Below are 17,043 nucleotides of genomic sequence, written 5' to 3'. Positions count from 1 at the left end.
TCTACCTGGAATAGATTGAATTATTAAAAACTGTTTCCAAACTCTTTTTAAACATTTAACAATCAAAATAGATTTGGAAAGGAACTTTTCAAATGATAGAAGATAAGGCATCATGAGTTAGATTAGCTTTCATTAATCTGTTTTCATCTAATCAAAACAGTTGTTATATTTGGTAGAAAGATATCTAGTATACATGGGGGGGGGATTTTGAATTGGATAGCATTTTAATCATGTAACATTGTTCAAGTATAAACTTAGAATAGTTTGAGTGCTTACTCTGTGTTAAGAGTTTTATATAAATCATTGCACTAGAAAGGGGTGAACCCTGAGAGTCTGTTGTATGTGGTTATATAGTTTGTTCAACTTTCAAGATGCTACTAGTGTTATTTTAGGTAGTGTGGGTATCTAAGATGCCTTTAATCTATAATTATGTGTGTATGTATAACTTTTCCTTTGAAAGTAAGATCTTTTTAATTTATATTGTAAATTTGATAATAGTAGTTTTTCTGGATCACTCTATCAGATGGTTCCCTTTCACCTTCCAATTTAATTTGAATTTTCATTCATTTATTTTTCTTGAATAGGTTTGTTGAAAGATTTGGTATCCCCAAGGGATTTTGACACTGTCACTCATTTGGCCCTCATCAATGCTGTCTATTTCAAGGGGAACTGGAAGTCACAATTTAGACCAGAAAACACTAGAACCTTTTCCTTCACTAAAGATGATGAAAGTGAAGTCCAAATTCCAATGATGTATCAACAAGGAGAATTTTATTATGGTAAGACATTTTGGCTTATATTTCTCTCTCCTTGCAATATATCAACAAATTTCTAAGAAAGAACATGAAATATTCATTACTTAAATTTCTTGTCAATCTAGTTTGGGCTATAACTTCCTTGGCTCCATTTTTAAAGGCCTCTAATTAGATCCTGAATGAATATTATGTGCGTTGACAGCTTTCCAATATATTTCTTTAATTTATAAATTTAATCACACCTGCAGAGTGGCTTTATTCATATGAAAATACCTGACCGTGTATAAGTACACTGAGTTACTATAAAAAGTCATTGGCTTTGGGGTGGTTTTCATTGAACCATATGTTCTACCCAGCTCTTGATTTGGATTCCTCACAACTTTTTGAATTACAATTATTTCTTTAAAATTTTGCTTTCAGATTTGCATATGTATGGTCAGATATAATTATTCATTCATAGTTTCATTTATTGAGGGTCTATAATTTGTGATACCACTCAATAACCTTGGCATTATTTTCAAAAATGTTTCATTGAACTTTTCAGAAGTTTTGGGTGTTAATCCTTCCTATACACTATATTGAACTGTAATAGTTTGTTGTCATAAGCAGAAATGTAATTATAAGCTAAGTATATGTTAGTAGTTTTTTCTATTTAAAAATGCATTGTAAAATTAAAGATTATAATCAAAGTTAATCAAATTAACAGTTAAAATAAGAAAAGGAAACACCAATTTATTTGAGAACCAAAATATTTAATGTGATGTGTATATTGTGAAAGATCTAGATCAATTATAGGAAAATATTCATAACAAAAAATATTCATTACTTTTTTTTAATGGCGGAAATTTTAAAGTAGTAACAGGAACATTTGTTTTAAAGACTTTTTAATTTTTTTGAAAGCCTAGTCAATTTAGCTAAGTTCATAGCACACAAAGCCAATTATCTAATTTACCTAATTACCTAATTTGAAGATCGTAATCACCACAACTATACTAGATAACTATTGTAGAACACAATAGATTTCATTTTGGCTGTGCTACCTTTGCTTCAAAATTTTTATCTGTGGTATTAATAGAGTACCAAGTATTACATGGGCAATTTTGCCGCTCTTAGAAATCAGGTGGATATTGCTAAATGTGATTTATATCCAACTTAGATCCAGGACTTTATTTTCTAACCAGAACTTTTCATTGTTTCTAATAACATCCTTTAAGTCTATATTCATTTGTAGTATCATTTAAAAATGAATGAGTAAATCTAAAGAACATGTTATTACAAATGCGAAATAATTCTGGGGATTCTAAAATAAAATAAATTCTGCAGGGCTGAGAATTCACTTGAATTTCAAGGTCTATTTTTAAATAAACCTTCTTTTTCTCAGATGCCTAAATTTCTTCTATACACTATTTTGAAAAAAAGTTATAACAAATTTAAACCTTTTATTTAAGGTTTGATTTGGGCCTTTTATCCCATTTCTTTTCTTTTCAGGGGAATTTAGTGATGGCTCCAATGAAGCTGGTGGTATCTACCAAGTCCTGGAAATACCATATGAGGGAGATGAGATAAGTATGATGCTGGTATTGTCCAGACAGGAAGTTCCACTGGCCACTCTGGAGCCATTGGTCAAAGTACAGCTGATTGAAGAATGGGCAAATTCAGTGAAGAAACAAAAAGTGGAAGTGTACCTGCCCAGGTGAGACTTCCTTGGATGACATGGAGAGAAGGATATCAATGAAGGTTCTGACCCAGAAAAACTCTTGCCACTATTTTTGAATTTGAAGTCTTGTGCTAGTCTTCTCTTCCTCTTGCTCCTCTTTCCTCTCTTCCTTCTCTTTCTCCTCCTTCTCCTTCTCCCTTTCCTCCTCCCCTCCCCATTCTCCCCTTCCTCCTTCTTCTCCTCTTTTTAATACTCTTTTATACTCACATGGTCCTTCCCAGAGACACAGGCTCACTTATTGATTCATTCTGTACTATTTACCAAGACCTCATTTCAGTTATGAATCAATACCCTTAGTTTCATTTTAGAAGATTTTCCAACAGATTGGCTCTTGATATCATTTACATTGACAGTCTTCTGTATTTCATTAATATTTAAAGTTGATTATAGCTGGAAAAATAATCTCTGACTTTGTTGGGAAAAGTGCAAGCAAGTCATTGTGCTAGGTGCAACCATTAATAAGCAGGAAAAAGCTTAAAATTTTCCCTGTGGCTGAAAAATATATAATCCATGCAGAGCCTTGATGTTCTGACTACCATTCTCTTCCTCAACCCTACCTCTGGTCATATAGCACATCAGACATTTTGTAGCATGTACTATCTGTGTACATATAATTATGCCACAGACATCATACTCTTTTTATGCCCCTGGGTCTCTATGTATGTTTTTTGCATTGGCCTAAAATGCCTTCCTCACATTACTTTGCCAGATTTATTTACTTAGACTTTAGGGTATAGCTTTGGCACCAATTCTAGGAAGCCTTTCATGAATCCCCTGATGGAGCAGGTGATTCTCATTTTGGCCTCAACTTACGCACCTCCCTATTATGACAATGCATTTATGTTACCACCCACAATGAAATTAATCTTTTATAGGTCTTGCTTTTCTTCTGTAATTTCTTTCAGAGTCAGATCTCTCCCCCATAATAGAGACGTGATAAGTATGCAAAACCAAATCCTACGAATATATTTATTCTTCCTTGAATATCTTAAAACCTTATAGGGGAGCTAGACCAGTAAACACAAACAAGTTTATAAATATAGTGTGTAAATTCTGAGCTAAAAACAAGACACAAATAAACAACAGATAAACGTGTGTGTGGAAGTACAGTTCTAACAGTCATTCCACATTAAGAAAAATTATACAAAGACTATTAATTAATATGAACTTTGAAAGATGATAAATAAGACATTAGTATTAATGGAATTGCTAAAACTTATTTATATTCTAATTTTAGACATTAACATTTAAAAATTACATCTTATATAAATGCTTATTTTTCCAAAAAATTTGCTTACATTAATGGAGATCTATTTGGAACTGTTGATGGTTTTGACATAATATATATATGTGTTATATTAGTGTTACATAGCCATAATATATAACTATACATAATATATAGACATGCATTTCTCAGTCTACATACAAAAGTTAAGATAATTATACTCTAAATGGTTTATTTTTTTCTTTTTGGCTAAAATATTAAGCTTGTATAACTTTCCATTATAATACATTTATATAGAAAGATTCCACTATAAGTCTATTTTCGAGGAGAGGTAGCTAATGACTGTAACAAATAAAGCAAAGACTTTTTTTTTAAATATATAATTGACATCTACATACTTAATATATAGACAATGTATCTTAATTCTAAAAGAATTTTCTTTTAAACCTTAGCAGTTAAATTTAAATAACTATATCAGATCTAAACTGTCATCCAGGGACCTTTTATCATTATTTTTTGTATTTCCCTTGCATTTGTAATGAATTCCTTTTGATAATATGAAAAATTCAGTACAGTATTAATATTCCCTTATTAAATATTATGCATTAAGTGCAGCATCTCCAAATGCTCCAATTCTGTGAAAATGCAAAGTGATTTAGGAGTATTTTAACAGAATTCTAAATGAATGCTTAATAAGGATCACATTCACTAGAAGATGTGGCCTCCAGGTCTTATCCACTGAGAAAATGAACGTTGCAGCAGAATAAAATTAATTTTTCATATTCTAAGAGATACTTTTCAATTATGAAATAGCTTAGCTTGCTTGCTCATATTAATGCCTGTTACTAAACTAGGCACCATTAATTACCATGTGTCCATTTCCCTAGGAGTTGCATGAACTTTGCCTCTGTATGGCTAATGCATAGAGAGGGAGGCTAAAAGCTAGATAAGATAAATTTGGTTTCCCTTTTCAAGAGATTGACTGTTTTCAAGTACTTGTGTGTCAGTAATAATCAATGGGAAGCTATCCCGCGCGCCCCCCCCTTCATTTTACAGCATTAGGATCCACAAAATTTTCATTGAGGGTAATGATTTATGTAACCTAATTTTAGCAAAGGTAAAAATGGTATAATAGTTGTGTTCTAGGTTTACTCAGTGTCTATCTTAAATGATTTGTAAAGTTTTATTTATATGGCGATTATTACCTGAAAATGGCAACTTCACATTTCTGTAATTTGACCAATTCTTGTCTTGCTTGACAGGTAATTTTACTTTCTATTGTACTAGATTTTATACAAATAGCTTTAAAATGCTTTCATTAAGAAGAATAGAGCATGGGGAGGAGAGGGACAAGGGTCAATGACTTTTGTATTTTTGTTATTTTTTCTCCCTGAACAATAAATCCTACAGGAATCAGAAGCTGAATTGAAATTGTATTTTCATACAAAATATAAGAATATATTCAGGAGAGAATAAGATTGCTATACCTATATGATATAACCAAATCTAGTGAAATACCTCAAGGTTTACGCACAATCAACATCTCTTAGATTTAAATGAGATTGTCGGATATTCTTCCAATTTATCCATGGTGGCAAAAATAGTTTGGCTAACATATAAAATATATATAATCTAAAAAGCACTTCAAAATAATACCTGGCACAGAGTAAGCATCATTTAAGTGTTATCTGTTATTACTATTATTGTTTATTTTACAATGTATATTTTAAGTCCTAGTATTTATCTTGTGTTAATCTAGGAGTACTTTTATATATACTTTTCTGTAGATAGGATTATTTTAAACCTGGTTGTGATGAACATTAACCTCTTAGTTATATACTCTGGCATGTTAGTCTTTACTGATACATCTTAGGTATAAGAAGTATTTTCTAAAATCAAAATCAAATATCTTAATACATGGAAGGCAGAGGTACCAGGCTGTAACATCTTAGGTATAAGAAGAATTTTCTAAAATCAAAATCAAATATCGTAATACTTGGAAGGCAGAGGTACCAGGCTGTAGTATCTTCCACTCTGCTTTTGTAGTCTCGGATTTATGATTTGTGATCAGAGTGCTAGAAATCAAAGGATACAAAATGGTTCTCTGTTTTGTAAACAGAAAGAATGCTGTTATTTTGAAACAATTGTCTACTAATAAATCACTTCAGTTTCATGTTTGTAAAAGAAAACAAATCCACAAGCCATCAGATTTTGTTCTTTAGCATGAACGTTTTTTATTAGGTTTTTCAACAAAGGTTTTACTTGGTTTCTTAATGGCTTATAAATTTTATAAATTTCCTTAAAGGAAATTTTCTAACTTTTGCTCCACACATCTACCTAGTCTCTCTCCAATGCTCCTGCCCTCTACATACCTCTTCAACTTATTCAGATAAAAAGTTGAAAATACATGATCACATTGTATGTCTTTATTAAAGCAGGAATGCTTTGGGGTTTAAAAAAAGCAGTGTTGTGGCCTTTTTTTTTTTTAATTCAGTAGGTGAAACATAAAATCTGCCTGTAGTTTGTTTTCAAATAAACCATTGTTAGAATTATAGTGATTAGTATTGAGGGCGGGGATAAGGGGGGTGGGGGTGGGGGAGGCGTGGCTTTGCAGTCAGAAAGACTTTAGTTCATGTCTTTATTCTACCACCTACTAGCTGTGTGACTACAAGTTGCTTAGCTTTTTTGAACTTCAGTTGTTCTTTTGTGGAATAGAGGTAATACCTATCTCATAGGAATATGTGATAGTATCATAGAGATGATTAAATGAGATAATTTACATAGTGCCTGGGACATAGTGAGCACTCAGTATATGGGAGATAATAATGATCATTTATATTAATATAGTCTATATTAAGAGGAAAGCGATAGTAATGGTGCTAGCTATTTTTCAATAGTTTGGTACATAAAAAAAGACTAGGAATGAATAAGTGGAAATTGTTTACGTCCTGTCTAACATAACAAACACTATCATTGATACTTAGCTTTTACTTCACTTCAGACTTTATGTTTTGTCCCGTTCCAGATGCTACAAATATTGAAAAGAAAAAGACACTAGATTTGACTAGCTTACGGTTAAAGTAGCAGGGATTAATGCAGCTATTTAATTAAATTACTCCACTGCTACTGATATGCAAATATATAGCACCTTACAGTCTATAATAATGTGAATGTTATACATAACTGCAATATAATAAGCACTATTAACAGTGTCTTCCCTTTACTTCATGCCTAAGACTTTTAGAAATCTTATTTAATCCCCTCAACAATAGTATGAAGTGGGTATTATTATCACTATTTTCCATATGCCAAAACTGAAGTTCAGAAATTAAGGAATGTGCCCAAGTTTAATCCATTCGCACCTAAACGACCAGTATGAAACAAACCAAATTGCTTTTAATAAGTAAAAAGAATCCCCTACTGATATCTTCCTTTATTTTCTTAGTTTAGGTAGATTAGCATATACATCATACTACACGGACCCATATCCCTATTCTGTCACTTATTAGCTATTTTACCTCCTCAAGTTATTATTTCATCTTTATGTCCCTCAGTTTCTTCTTCTATTAACTAAGGATAATTATAATACCTGCCTCAAAAGGCTGTGATGTTTATTAAATCAATCTGGTTTTTTTTTTCCTACTCTTGGAACAGTTCCTGGTATGTAGTAAGCTCCATATTAGTGACCAAAAAATAAATTAACAATAATAATAATAAAGTACAATAATAAAGTACATACAAAAACACCTTAATCAAGCCATTGAATGTATTCTCCAAGACATTCCATATTTTCCTGCTGATCTCCCATTTCTAATTTCATAATCAATATCTGCTTTTTATAGAAAACAAAATAAACAATGTAAAGTCTAAGTTAAAGTGTGAGATGTAGGTAAAATTTAGTACTTGCTATGTTTGCTATCCATTTCCTCATCTGTTGGTCATATTTTTCCATAAACATGAACCCACTAAAACTATTTTCCCCTGATTGTTTCTCTTGGTGTCTGAGCTTATTTATAGCAATCATTCCCTTGTCATTCTTTAAAAGCCAGATGTCAGAAATTATGCTAATATAACGTTTAGTGACTATCACTGACTTAGCTCTTTTAACAACACAGCCATTGCCTAAAAATTTATGATCTGTAATGATCAGAAGGCAACATCTTAGCAAAAAAGGAAACAATTAGTTCTAGCCAGTTGTTTTCACTTTTTATAAAAAGTAAAAAACCTTTTGCTTTTAAAAAATGCATGTGTTTGTTAATGCAGCCATGTTTGTTCCATACCTTTACTAGAAAGATGGGTGGTATAATTCATTACTTTGGGAGATATTCCATTTAGGAACAATCTGGCTTTCCGTCGATGCCATTTTTTAAAATTAAGATTCTTTTTATAGCCACTGTAGTTATTTTTATTTAAGGTTTTAAATACTCTTTTATTTCTTCTTACAAAAGTGAGGCACATTTACATATAATAATTTTCAAAGTCCATTAGGACAAAAAATAAAGATTTACTATTTTATTTTAAAAAAACTACTATAATTATAAAAGTGCATCATTTTTAAGATGTAATATTCAACTTACTTTCATTGATTAACAGTTTTTTTGTTAGTGATAGCATCTGCTGTCGCAAGAACAGGCTTATATTCTAGAGGTTAATATAACCATGAATATATATATATATATATATATATATATATATATATATATATATATATATATATATATATATTTTAATGTGATAGTTTTTATGTTTCCGTTGTTTGAGTTGTATGGAGTTAAAATGTTGGTCATAGTAATTGTGCAGCAAAATTTCTTAAATACTCCTTTCCATAGAGTGGAAAGTTAACCAGGATACTAAGAAGAGAATGAAATAACTTGAGTGAATATATGATTAATCATTACCAGCTTAAAAAATCAAATATATGACTAGGTCAAAAGATTTTGAAAGCTATCAATTTACAAGTTTTACAAAGTACTGTGGTAATGATTCTTGATCTCAAATCTTATTTACTCCACCATATATTATGATTTTGTGTCCATTTTATATATTTTTCCTACTTAATTTAGTACTGTCATATCATTCCTTTGATTTCCCCTCTTTTTACAAGCACAATCAAATACTACTTGTAGTCAAAAGCCAGTTTTAGCATAATTTATCCTCTATAAAACAGACTTTTAAAATCAGCATATCTAACATTTTATTCTTGTCCCAGGTAACAAGATGCTGTAACTAAATTCATTGAAAATGTTATAACTACAAATTTTTTTCCCTATGTGTTCTCCAGGTTCACAGTGGAACAGGAAATTGATTTAAAACATGTTTTGAAGACTCTTGGAATAACTGAAGTTTTCATCAAAAATGCAAATTTGACAGCTTTATCTGGTAGGAAATAAACACCAATTTTAAAAAATGTTATTCCATAAAAGCTTTTAAAAGTGATGATGTTGAATCTTCTATTTTTTATGGATTTCTAAGGTAAAACATAGTTATCATTTGCCACTTAAATATAACAAATATATTTAACTCCTACAAGAGAAACTATAAATACAGTCATAACATTAAGCTTATATTATTCTGGTTCATGTCTTATCTTCGGTATTAGATTATATTCTCCAGACCTGTCTTATACATATTTTAACTCTCTATCCCACCATGCCTTGTAGATAATCAGTAAATGTGTTAATTGAATATCTCAATATGTCAGGTTACAATAAATCATATAGGAAAAGAAGAAGGAAGGGAGGATGCTATGAGAACTAGGCACTCTTTAAAAGAATACCTGTTGAGATGATATAAATATTATTCTAAGTCTTCAGTAAAAAAGCAGTGGTTTTGAAGAAGTACTTTCAAAATATACCTGGCATATGGGTGTTGAGTAATTTATTTTAAATGCTGCAAGAAAAACAATTCAGTTAAATTATTTGATTCAGATGCCCCAATTTGTTCAGGGTAAAAATTATAATATATTAGTAGCATTGAAGTGCTTAGAATATGTAAAATCGTTTTGGAAATATTTTTAAACAGCTAACCCCAAGACATTTGTCATTGATGTAATGTACCTGTGAGTTTAAGGCTCAGTCAGCTTACATAATGATTATTTTCTATCATTTTTATAGAACCCAGAAAATGAACTGTTTTTTGAAGAGATAAAGTCAAATATATATCAAGATAAAAGAAACTCAACATGTAAGGCCTCTTTATATGCAATTTATTGAATCCAATTCTCCAGCTAGAGAGAGCTGAGGTGATAGAAGATTCCTTAGCAGTTCATGAGTTACAGGAGAGAATTTAGTTTTCCTCACCTAAAATAGCAGCCTATAGAAAATCAGACTGACCAAATGATAGCTTGTAAACTGGGATTTTGAGGGCTCATAGACTGAATTCAGGGACATGGATGCTGCCATCTCTAAAATTGCATATAGGGGTGTGTGTACACAGACACAAATGAAAGAGACAGACAGACAGGGTGGAGGTAGCATGGTCATAGCTTTCAATAAATTCTCAAAGCATCTACAATCAAAAAAGGCCTCATCCTACCAGATTTATGACTGAGCAGATTGTTTTCTAAGCAGCACTCAGCTTCCAGCAATGAGATGATACTGATGTACTTGATACCACAACTTCCACCCCTCATTTCGAGAGCTTACATCACAAAACATGAGGAGAGCTATTCTAAATGCCTACTCTATAAATGTTCCTGTCCACACTAAGAAATAAATTTTCCCTGAATAAATATTTTCATGACTCACATCAGACAACTAAGGCTTTGAACTCTTCAGTGAGATAGTCAATAAAGTAAGACTGGTAGAGATTCCAAAGGTAATGTGTACCTTTATATATGAGTCAGAAATACATTCATGGCTCAAGCAAAGTATAATTTAGTTTCTGTACTCCCTTTTTTAGGAACTGTGAGAATCTGTCTACCATGCTGGCCAAATTCCAACTGGATAATTACATTCTGCTTTCTTACCATGGATCTATTTTCAGTTTGATTAGAGATTCATTCCTTACTGTCTCACCCAAACATGTAGTCAGTTATTTTACACACAGAGACTATTTGCTGCTTTTCAGTCCTCAGGGAGTAGCACTGCAGTGGCAAATCAATTATTGTGGTCATTGTAGCTTAATATTTTTTACATATCTAGAAGGTTTTTCAGGTGCTATTTAATTGCTTTTACTATGTACAGAGACAATAGAACATATATATTTTGAATGCAGATGGTTTGGAGACTAGAAATCATACAGTAGGATCTTTCAGAGTTTGTATAGTCTATATGCGAAGTCTCTGTTTGTTTGATCAAACCTCCATCACGATTTCATCCTTCTCAGTGTCCTGCTCCCAGCTGCATTTCCAGTACCTGGCACGGGCTGACACATAATTGGCACAGAGTAGATGTCCATTAAAAGATAAAATGAGGGAGGTAAGGAGAGAAGAGGTTTCCCTGCGACCACCTTATACATTACATTTCTTGGACCATTTACTTCTTAAAACATCAATAGGAATAAGGATTGGCCGTCCTCAAACATTACCCAATTCAGGTCTTCAGGATAACATGATGAAAGATCTAAATCCAACCTCTCAAGCTTTCAGTGAGAATTCTTTGATTCTTAAATTCTTAGTTTTGCCAGTCTTGGTAGCCCCAGCATGCCAGGCACCCCAACTAACACTTCTTTATTCTCCTCCCTCCCTCTCATTCTTTCTCTCTCTCTCTCTCTCTCTCTCTCACACACACACACACACACACACACTAATGTATGAATCATTCATTCAAAAGCTATCTAGTAATACAACTATAATACTTGCCTCTATGCTTCCTCTAAATTCAATATCATTTATTCCCTGCATCATTTACTTGAGCACCATCTATTCTGCCTTAGATGGTTGGTATCCCTTTCACATGTCTAGTTTTTGTCTCTCCAAATATGATTAAAGTGTCTATGACACTTAGTAATCTCCCACAAGTACCCAGGAAAGATATTAGCATGTATTGTTTGGTTATTACTTTCTGTTTTAATGAGAATTTCATAGTGTTTCAGATATACAACATAAATTATACTCAATGCTATGTCTCTTTTTTTCATTTCACAACTCGTTGAGGGGCAGTTAGTGGGAACAAAGTTCTATGTTGTAAAAATAAAGAAATGATTAAAATATCATACTTATCATACTTTCTCTAAAGAACTTTACAGACTTATGGGGAGAATGACATAAATACCTGGATTTAATAAAAAAAGAACGATGGAAATGTTTTATTGGCACAGTGGTTCTCAGCCAGGACAATTATGCCTTCCAGAGGACATTTGGCAATAGCTGGAAACCTTTTGGTTGTCACAACTGGGGAGTGCCTCTGGTATAGAGGGCCGGGGTAGCTTTCTACATCTGTGTGATCTACACTGCACAGGACAGCCCCCACAACAAAGAATTATATAGCTCAAAATGTCAATAGCTATGAGAAACCCTGTACTAGAGAAAGCATTGTGGAATCAGAGAGGAAAAAAAAAATCAAGGAATAAAATGGGAGCATATTGGGCCCAACAACGAAGGAAGAGAATATAAGTATATATTTAAGTTTTTAAATGCATAGAATATTTAAAAACATATTAGGAAATAATAGCAGTGGTTGTCTTTAGAATACGGGACAGAGGCTCTTACATAAGAGAGGAGTTTTTGTTTCATATACCACTGCATACAGTTTGGAATTTTACCTTGCGTATGTATTATTTCTTCAACTCAAATTCTTAAAAACTGGGAAACAATTTTAAAATAATATTATTAGTAAATTTCATAAATTTGAAAGCACCCAGAAAACAATTAGATGCTATAGTGATGTTGCTGCATTCTTAAATTGTGTAATAAAATTGTTATCTTCCTTCAAAAATAGCAAATGTGATTTAATAGTGGACCAAAATGAAAACAAAAACAAAAAAATCCTGCTTCACATTCTTCTGCTTCTGGAAAAAGAGTGACTTGAGAATTCTTTGCTAAGTAAGACCTTTTGAATCCACTCTTTTATTTTCTATTTCATGGCATCCAGCTTCATTTCAGACTCCCATTACTGCTGCCCTAGACTATTTCAATAGCCTCCTAAATGGTTTTCAATTTCTCTTTCATTTAATGTCTTATCTACCACTTATCTACTACTGCCAAGATTAATCACCTTAAAACTCACTCTCAGATCACTCTAGTTCCTGTTCAAGGCTTCCCTTCAGCCTGCTGTCCACTGCAGGGCATTCAGACCTCGGCTCCCTCTGCAGGGCATTCAGACCTCGGCTCCCTCTAGCCTTAACTCTGGCTAATTCCTTATACACAGCTTGAGTTCCAGCCAAACCAAACACTCCCCCTATACCACACATCTCCCCAGCTCACATCTTAATGAAATCTCTCCCACCCACAATACCTATAGAACTGAGCCTCAGCTCTAATATCTCCAACTTTATCAAGCTGTCATGCATACAACAACCAGAAATAATGACTCTAAATTCTAACATATTTTGTACTTCTTATGCCACACATCACATCTGATCTTATAATATCATGATTTATGCATCAGATAACCCCTGCCAGAATTTAAATTTCCCAAATATTGATCCTCATGTGTGTATAGAAAGCACCCAGCACCACTTTACACCTAATACTCACTGAATGAATGAACAAGATGAGGTGCTCTATATTTATTGTATTTGTTTTTCATCTCAATTTGATGTCTATTGCTTTGATTCTATATTTCATTAACATAAAACATAGTGAAGACTCATACAATAAACATGGAATCTAGAGAGTGCTGAGAATTATTTTCTTCTCAAGCTGGATTTAAAATGTTCATCTAGTTGCAATGAGGATCCTGTTATAGAGTAGGGCAATTTTTGTAATGGAAATGAATGACTGTCAGTATTTGGATTAATAGATAATCTTCTTGGAAGGTGTAAGGAGAAGGAGAAAGTGAGCATTAAATCCTTCAGCATAAAGTATGAGCTTTAATAAAGGAGCCAATAAAATAAAGGAGTTAAGAAGATATAGCAAAAGCCATATCCAGGTCAGACTCAAGTGCTTAGATTTATGCTGGACTGACTGTTACATCCTGCCCTTGTTTGTTCTCTTTCTCCTTGCACCTGGAAGCCAGAGGGCTGTATTTCTCTTCCAGTGCCATAATTCCATTTCTGTTCCTGTGTTCTTGCTGGAACTATTGCAACAGTTAATAAACTTGATCTTCCTGCCCCTAACCTTTTGCTCATCCAATTCACCCTTTACAACTGCTGCCACATGTGTCTTCTAAAATCAAAGCAGTCATTTTCTGTTACCTCCGGACAAAGCCCAGCTCTCTAGCATCATGGTCCACGCTCTTAAGATAAGGCACATCCCCTGACACCCTTCACCTTCTCATAGCCCAATTGCATCTCAGGTCATCTCCTCTGTGTCTCTCACTTTGCATCTATAATCCTTTGCTTGGAATGCCCTTGCTCCCTTCTCTGATGTTCACCCTGCTAGTTATTCTTCAAGAACCAGCGCAAATGTCACCGCTTCCTTCCCCTGATAACTCTCCCTTTCTAGATGATTTACTTTGCCTCATCCAGACTCTCATAGTGCAAAGGTATCACACATTTTACTTTTTCCTTAGAAATTTTTGTTCACATATGTGTCTCTGACCGCAGAGCTCTTCAGAAGCAGGGACTGTGTCATAGACGTTTCTCTGTTCTCAGAGCCCAGCACTGTGTGGGGAATGGGATAGATGCTGGTTGGGTGCGTGCCATGAGGAAATGGTGCTGAGTCCTGCCTTGCTCCAAGTGTGGGGGCATCTCTCATATTTCCAGTCTTCCTCACTCCCCATGCTTCTTCCATACAGGCCTTATTTTGGGTCCTCAAACACACCTGGCTTGTATCTACCTCTGCACTAGCTTCCCTACCATCAGAAGCACTCCTGAGATCTTTCTGTGACTGGCTCCTTTCTATATTCTATAGGTCTCAGTTCAAATGGACATTCTCAAACATGCTTTTCCTCACAGCTTACGTCAAGTAGCTCCTCTTCCTTGTTCTAGTTACCATCCACCACATCACCTTCTTTTATTTCTTAATTACACTTACCACACTCTGAAACTTTGGTCATTTTGACTTGCTTTTCTATTGTCCTGATTATTTAATGTCTGATTTCCACCATTAGGAAGGAATTATTTAGTACACCATGGTATACCCAGCACATCAACTATGTTTTGCTCATTGGAGGTGCTTAGTACATTAGTAAATGAATGAATGAATGAATGAATGCATATTTATTGGTCTATAATAAAATCTATCCAGAGAAACAAACAAACAAACACACACACACACACACTATTTCTACCTTGAAGGAGCTCAAATTCTAGAAACCTTTCTGTAATGGGTGGGACTGAAGCTAAAAATATTTTAGCAGCTCAAGTACAGAGCCTCTTTTGGTATTCCAGGGTTCTGTTATGGAACTCTCTTCATTTTGTTATTTTAAGCATGTCCTTGTTGATGCAGAAATCTATTTAAATTGGCTATGTTTAGGAACAGTGCCACAAAGGAAGTAATGGCATCCACTTGCTTGATGGCCATCCTGCCAGCATTATGTTAATCACAGATATTTAGAGCCTTTGGTTCCCTGCACAATACCTCATACAAACAGGGTACTTGATAAATATTTGCTCAGTGACTGAATGAATGAATGCCTAAGTATTTTGCCTTGCTTTCTTTAGAAGAGCTTGAATTATTGCCCAGCTCTTCTCTAGGGAACATAGGATTTGCTGGCCCCGTTCCCATCTTATCAGTATGAAAAGCCTGGCTCCATGCTGCCCGGAGGATAGTAGGACCAGTCATTTGGCAGCAATGTCTGCTGTAACCAGAAAGAGAAGACTGCTCGGGGCCAGAGTATGGATTTTTTTTTTTTTGATAGCTCTGTCTGCCTTTGATGTATTTATTTTCTTTTTTAGAGAATAGTTAACTTTTCTCTAACCACTAAGACAAGCTCATCAGTGTAAAATAATGCTCCTTAATTTTCCTCACATTCTGATTCAACAAACATCTGAGTGCAAATTTGGTGCCTGGCAGTGTGCAAAGAATTGATAGAAGATAAATAGGACAGGCAAGGTCCGGGCCCTCCAGTAAGTGTATGGCCTAGCAGGAAAGATGGCTTCATTGACACGTAATTACATGACGATAAGCAACATTAGAGGGCAAGCATAGGAAGCTATGAACTTGCTTGTATCCCTTTCTAAAATTTGATGACAATAGACACGTTCTTGATTAAACCACTTTTGGCTTATATTTTATTTTAATGTGACTGCTTGAAGTTTGCCCCAAAAGAAAATAAGCATTTTTTTTCCTCATTATCTGTGATGTGATTTCTTCTTCATTACATTTTCTTCTACATGTAAATCCAAAGGAGTATATAAGGTTTTTCTTGAAGGTTAAGCGCCCCGAGGTCTTTGCTGTCCATCACATAGCAGTTAATCACCCCTGGAAGTTGGAACATTGGATTGGATTTTTATTTTGCTGTCTTTGAAATCTGTATGATGACACAGGTCTGTTGGATCCCATTCCCTTTGCTCATCTGCTCGATTAGATTTTTAAATCTTTTAGTGTATGGTCTTTGCATTCTTTCACTCTCTGGTGCTGTTCATCAATTTTCCCAGAACATTTACTTTTGATTAATGTCATATGTTTTATTTATTACAAGAATAAACTTTATAGCTATAATTGTGAACAGAACTGTGGTCATGGTGTCTGCTCGAGAGTGACAACATCCAAAGTCTTACAATGTGAAATAGCTGACCCCTTTCAGTCAACAATTAATAAATTTCTGTGGACTGGGTCACATACTGGAAAATTACATATTACCCGGAGATACCCTCTACTTAGCATAGTTCATTTATTAGGCCTGCTGAATGCCAGAAGCCAGGGGTACTAAGGGGAATGACACAATCCTTGTTTTAAGGAAGTTGACAGTTCGGGAAGAGAGAGATCAATACAAATATGATATATTATTAAAGGCTTCAATAGAATTAGATCCTGGATTCAGTGGGAGACAGTAGTCAGTTCTACTTTAGTGGGGGATAGGAATCAGAGGAGAGCAAGAAAGGCCTGATGCTCAGCCTTAAAAGTATATTAGGTATCTGACTGTACAACAAGGATTAAGGGAGTTTCTGGGGAAGCAATAAAATGCAGTATGTTCAGGCTATTGCAGTTCAAATAAACTGGAGCCTAGTGTAGGAAGTGAAGAATGCTAAGCGAATGAAGCATGGAGTTCCTCTTATTGCAGAATGAGCACTACACAGGATGTGATATTCTGAAGGAGAGATGGAAGGCAGAGCAAGAAGGAGAGGGGATAAAAGGTTTT

General features: G+C 34.0%; 1 protein-coding gene across 2 annotated transcripts in view; it reads left to right on the top strand.

Moving 5' to 3' along the window:
• SERPINI1 (serpin family I member 1) overlaps window positions 1-17,043 on the top strand; it is a 65,710-nt gene that overhangs the window by 42,429 nt on the left and 6,238 nt on the right. For both annotated transcript variants that reach the window (XM_039858023.1, XM_039858025.1), the window contains exons 4-6: window positions 585-779; window positions 2,244-2,448; window positions 8,979-9,076. In XM_039858023.1, the coding sequence (XP_039713957.1) occupies window positions 585-779; window positions 2,244-2,448; window positions 8,979-9,076 (498 nt within the window). The remainder of the gene's footprint in view (window positions 1-584; window positions 780-2,243; window positions 2,449-8,978; window positions 9,077-17,043) is intronic.

Source organism: Pteropus medius, unplaced genomic scaffold (assembly GCF_902729225.1).
Source record: "Pteropus medius unplaced genomic scaffold, Ma_sr-lr_union100, whole genome shotgun sequence".
Classification (NCBI taxonomy): Eukaryota; Metazoa; Chordata; class Mammalia; order Chiroptera; family Pteropodidae; genus Pteropus; species Pteropus medius.
This window is presented reverse-complemented; position numbering and strand designations above follow the sequence as displayed.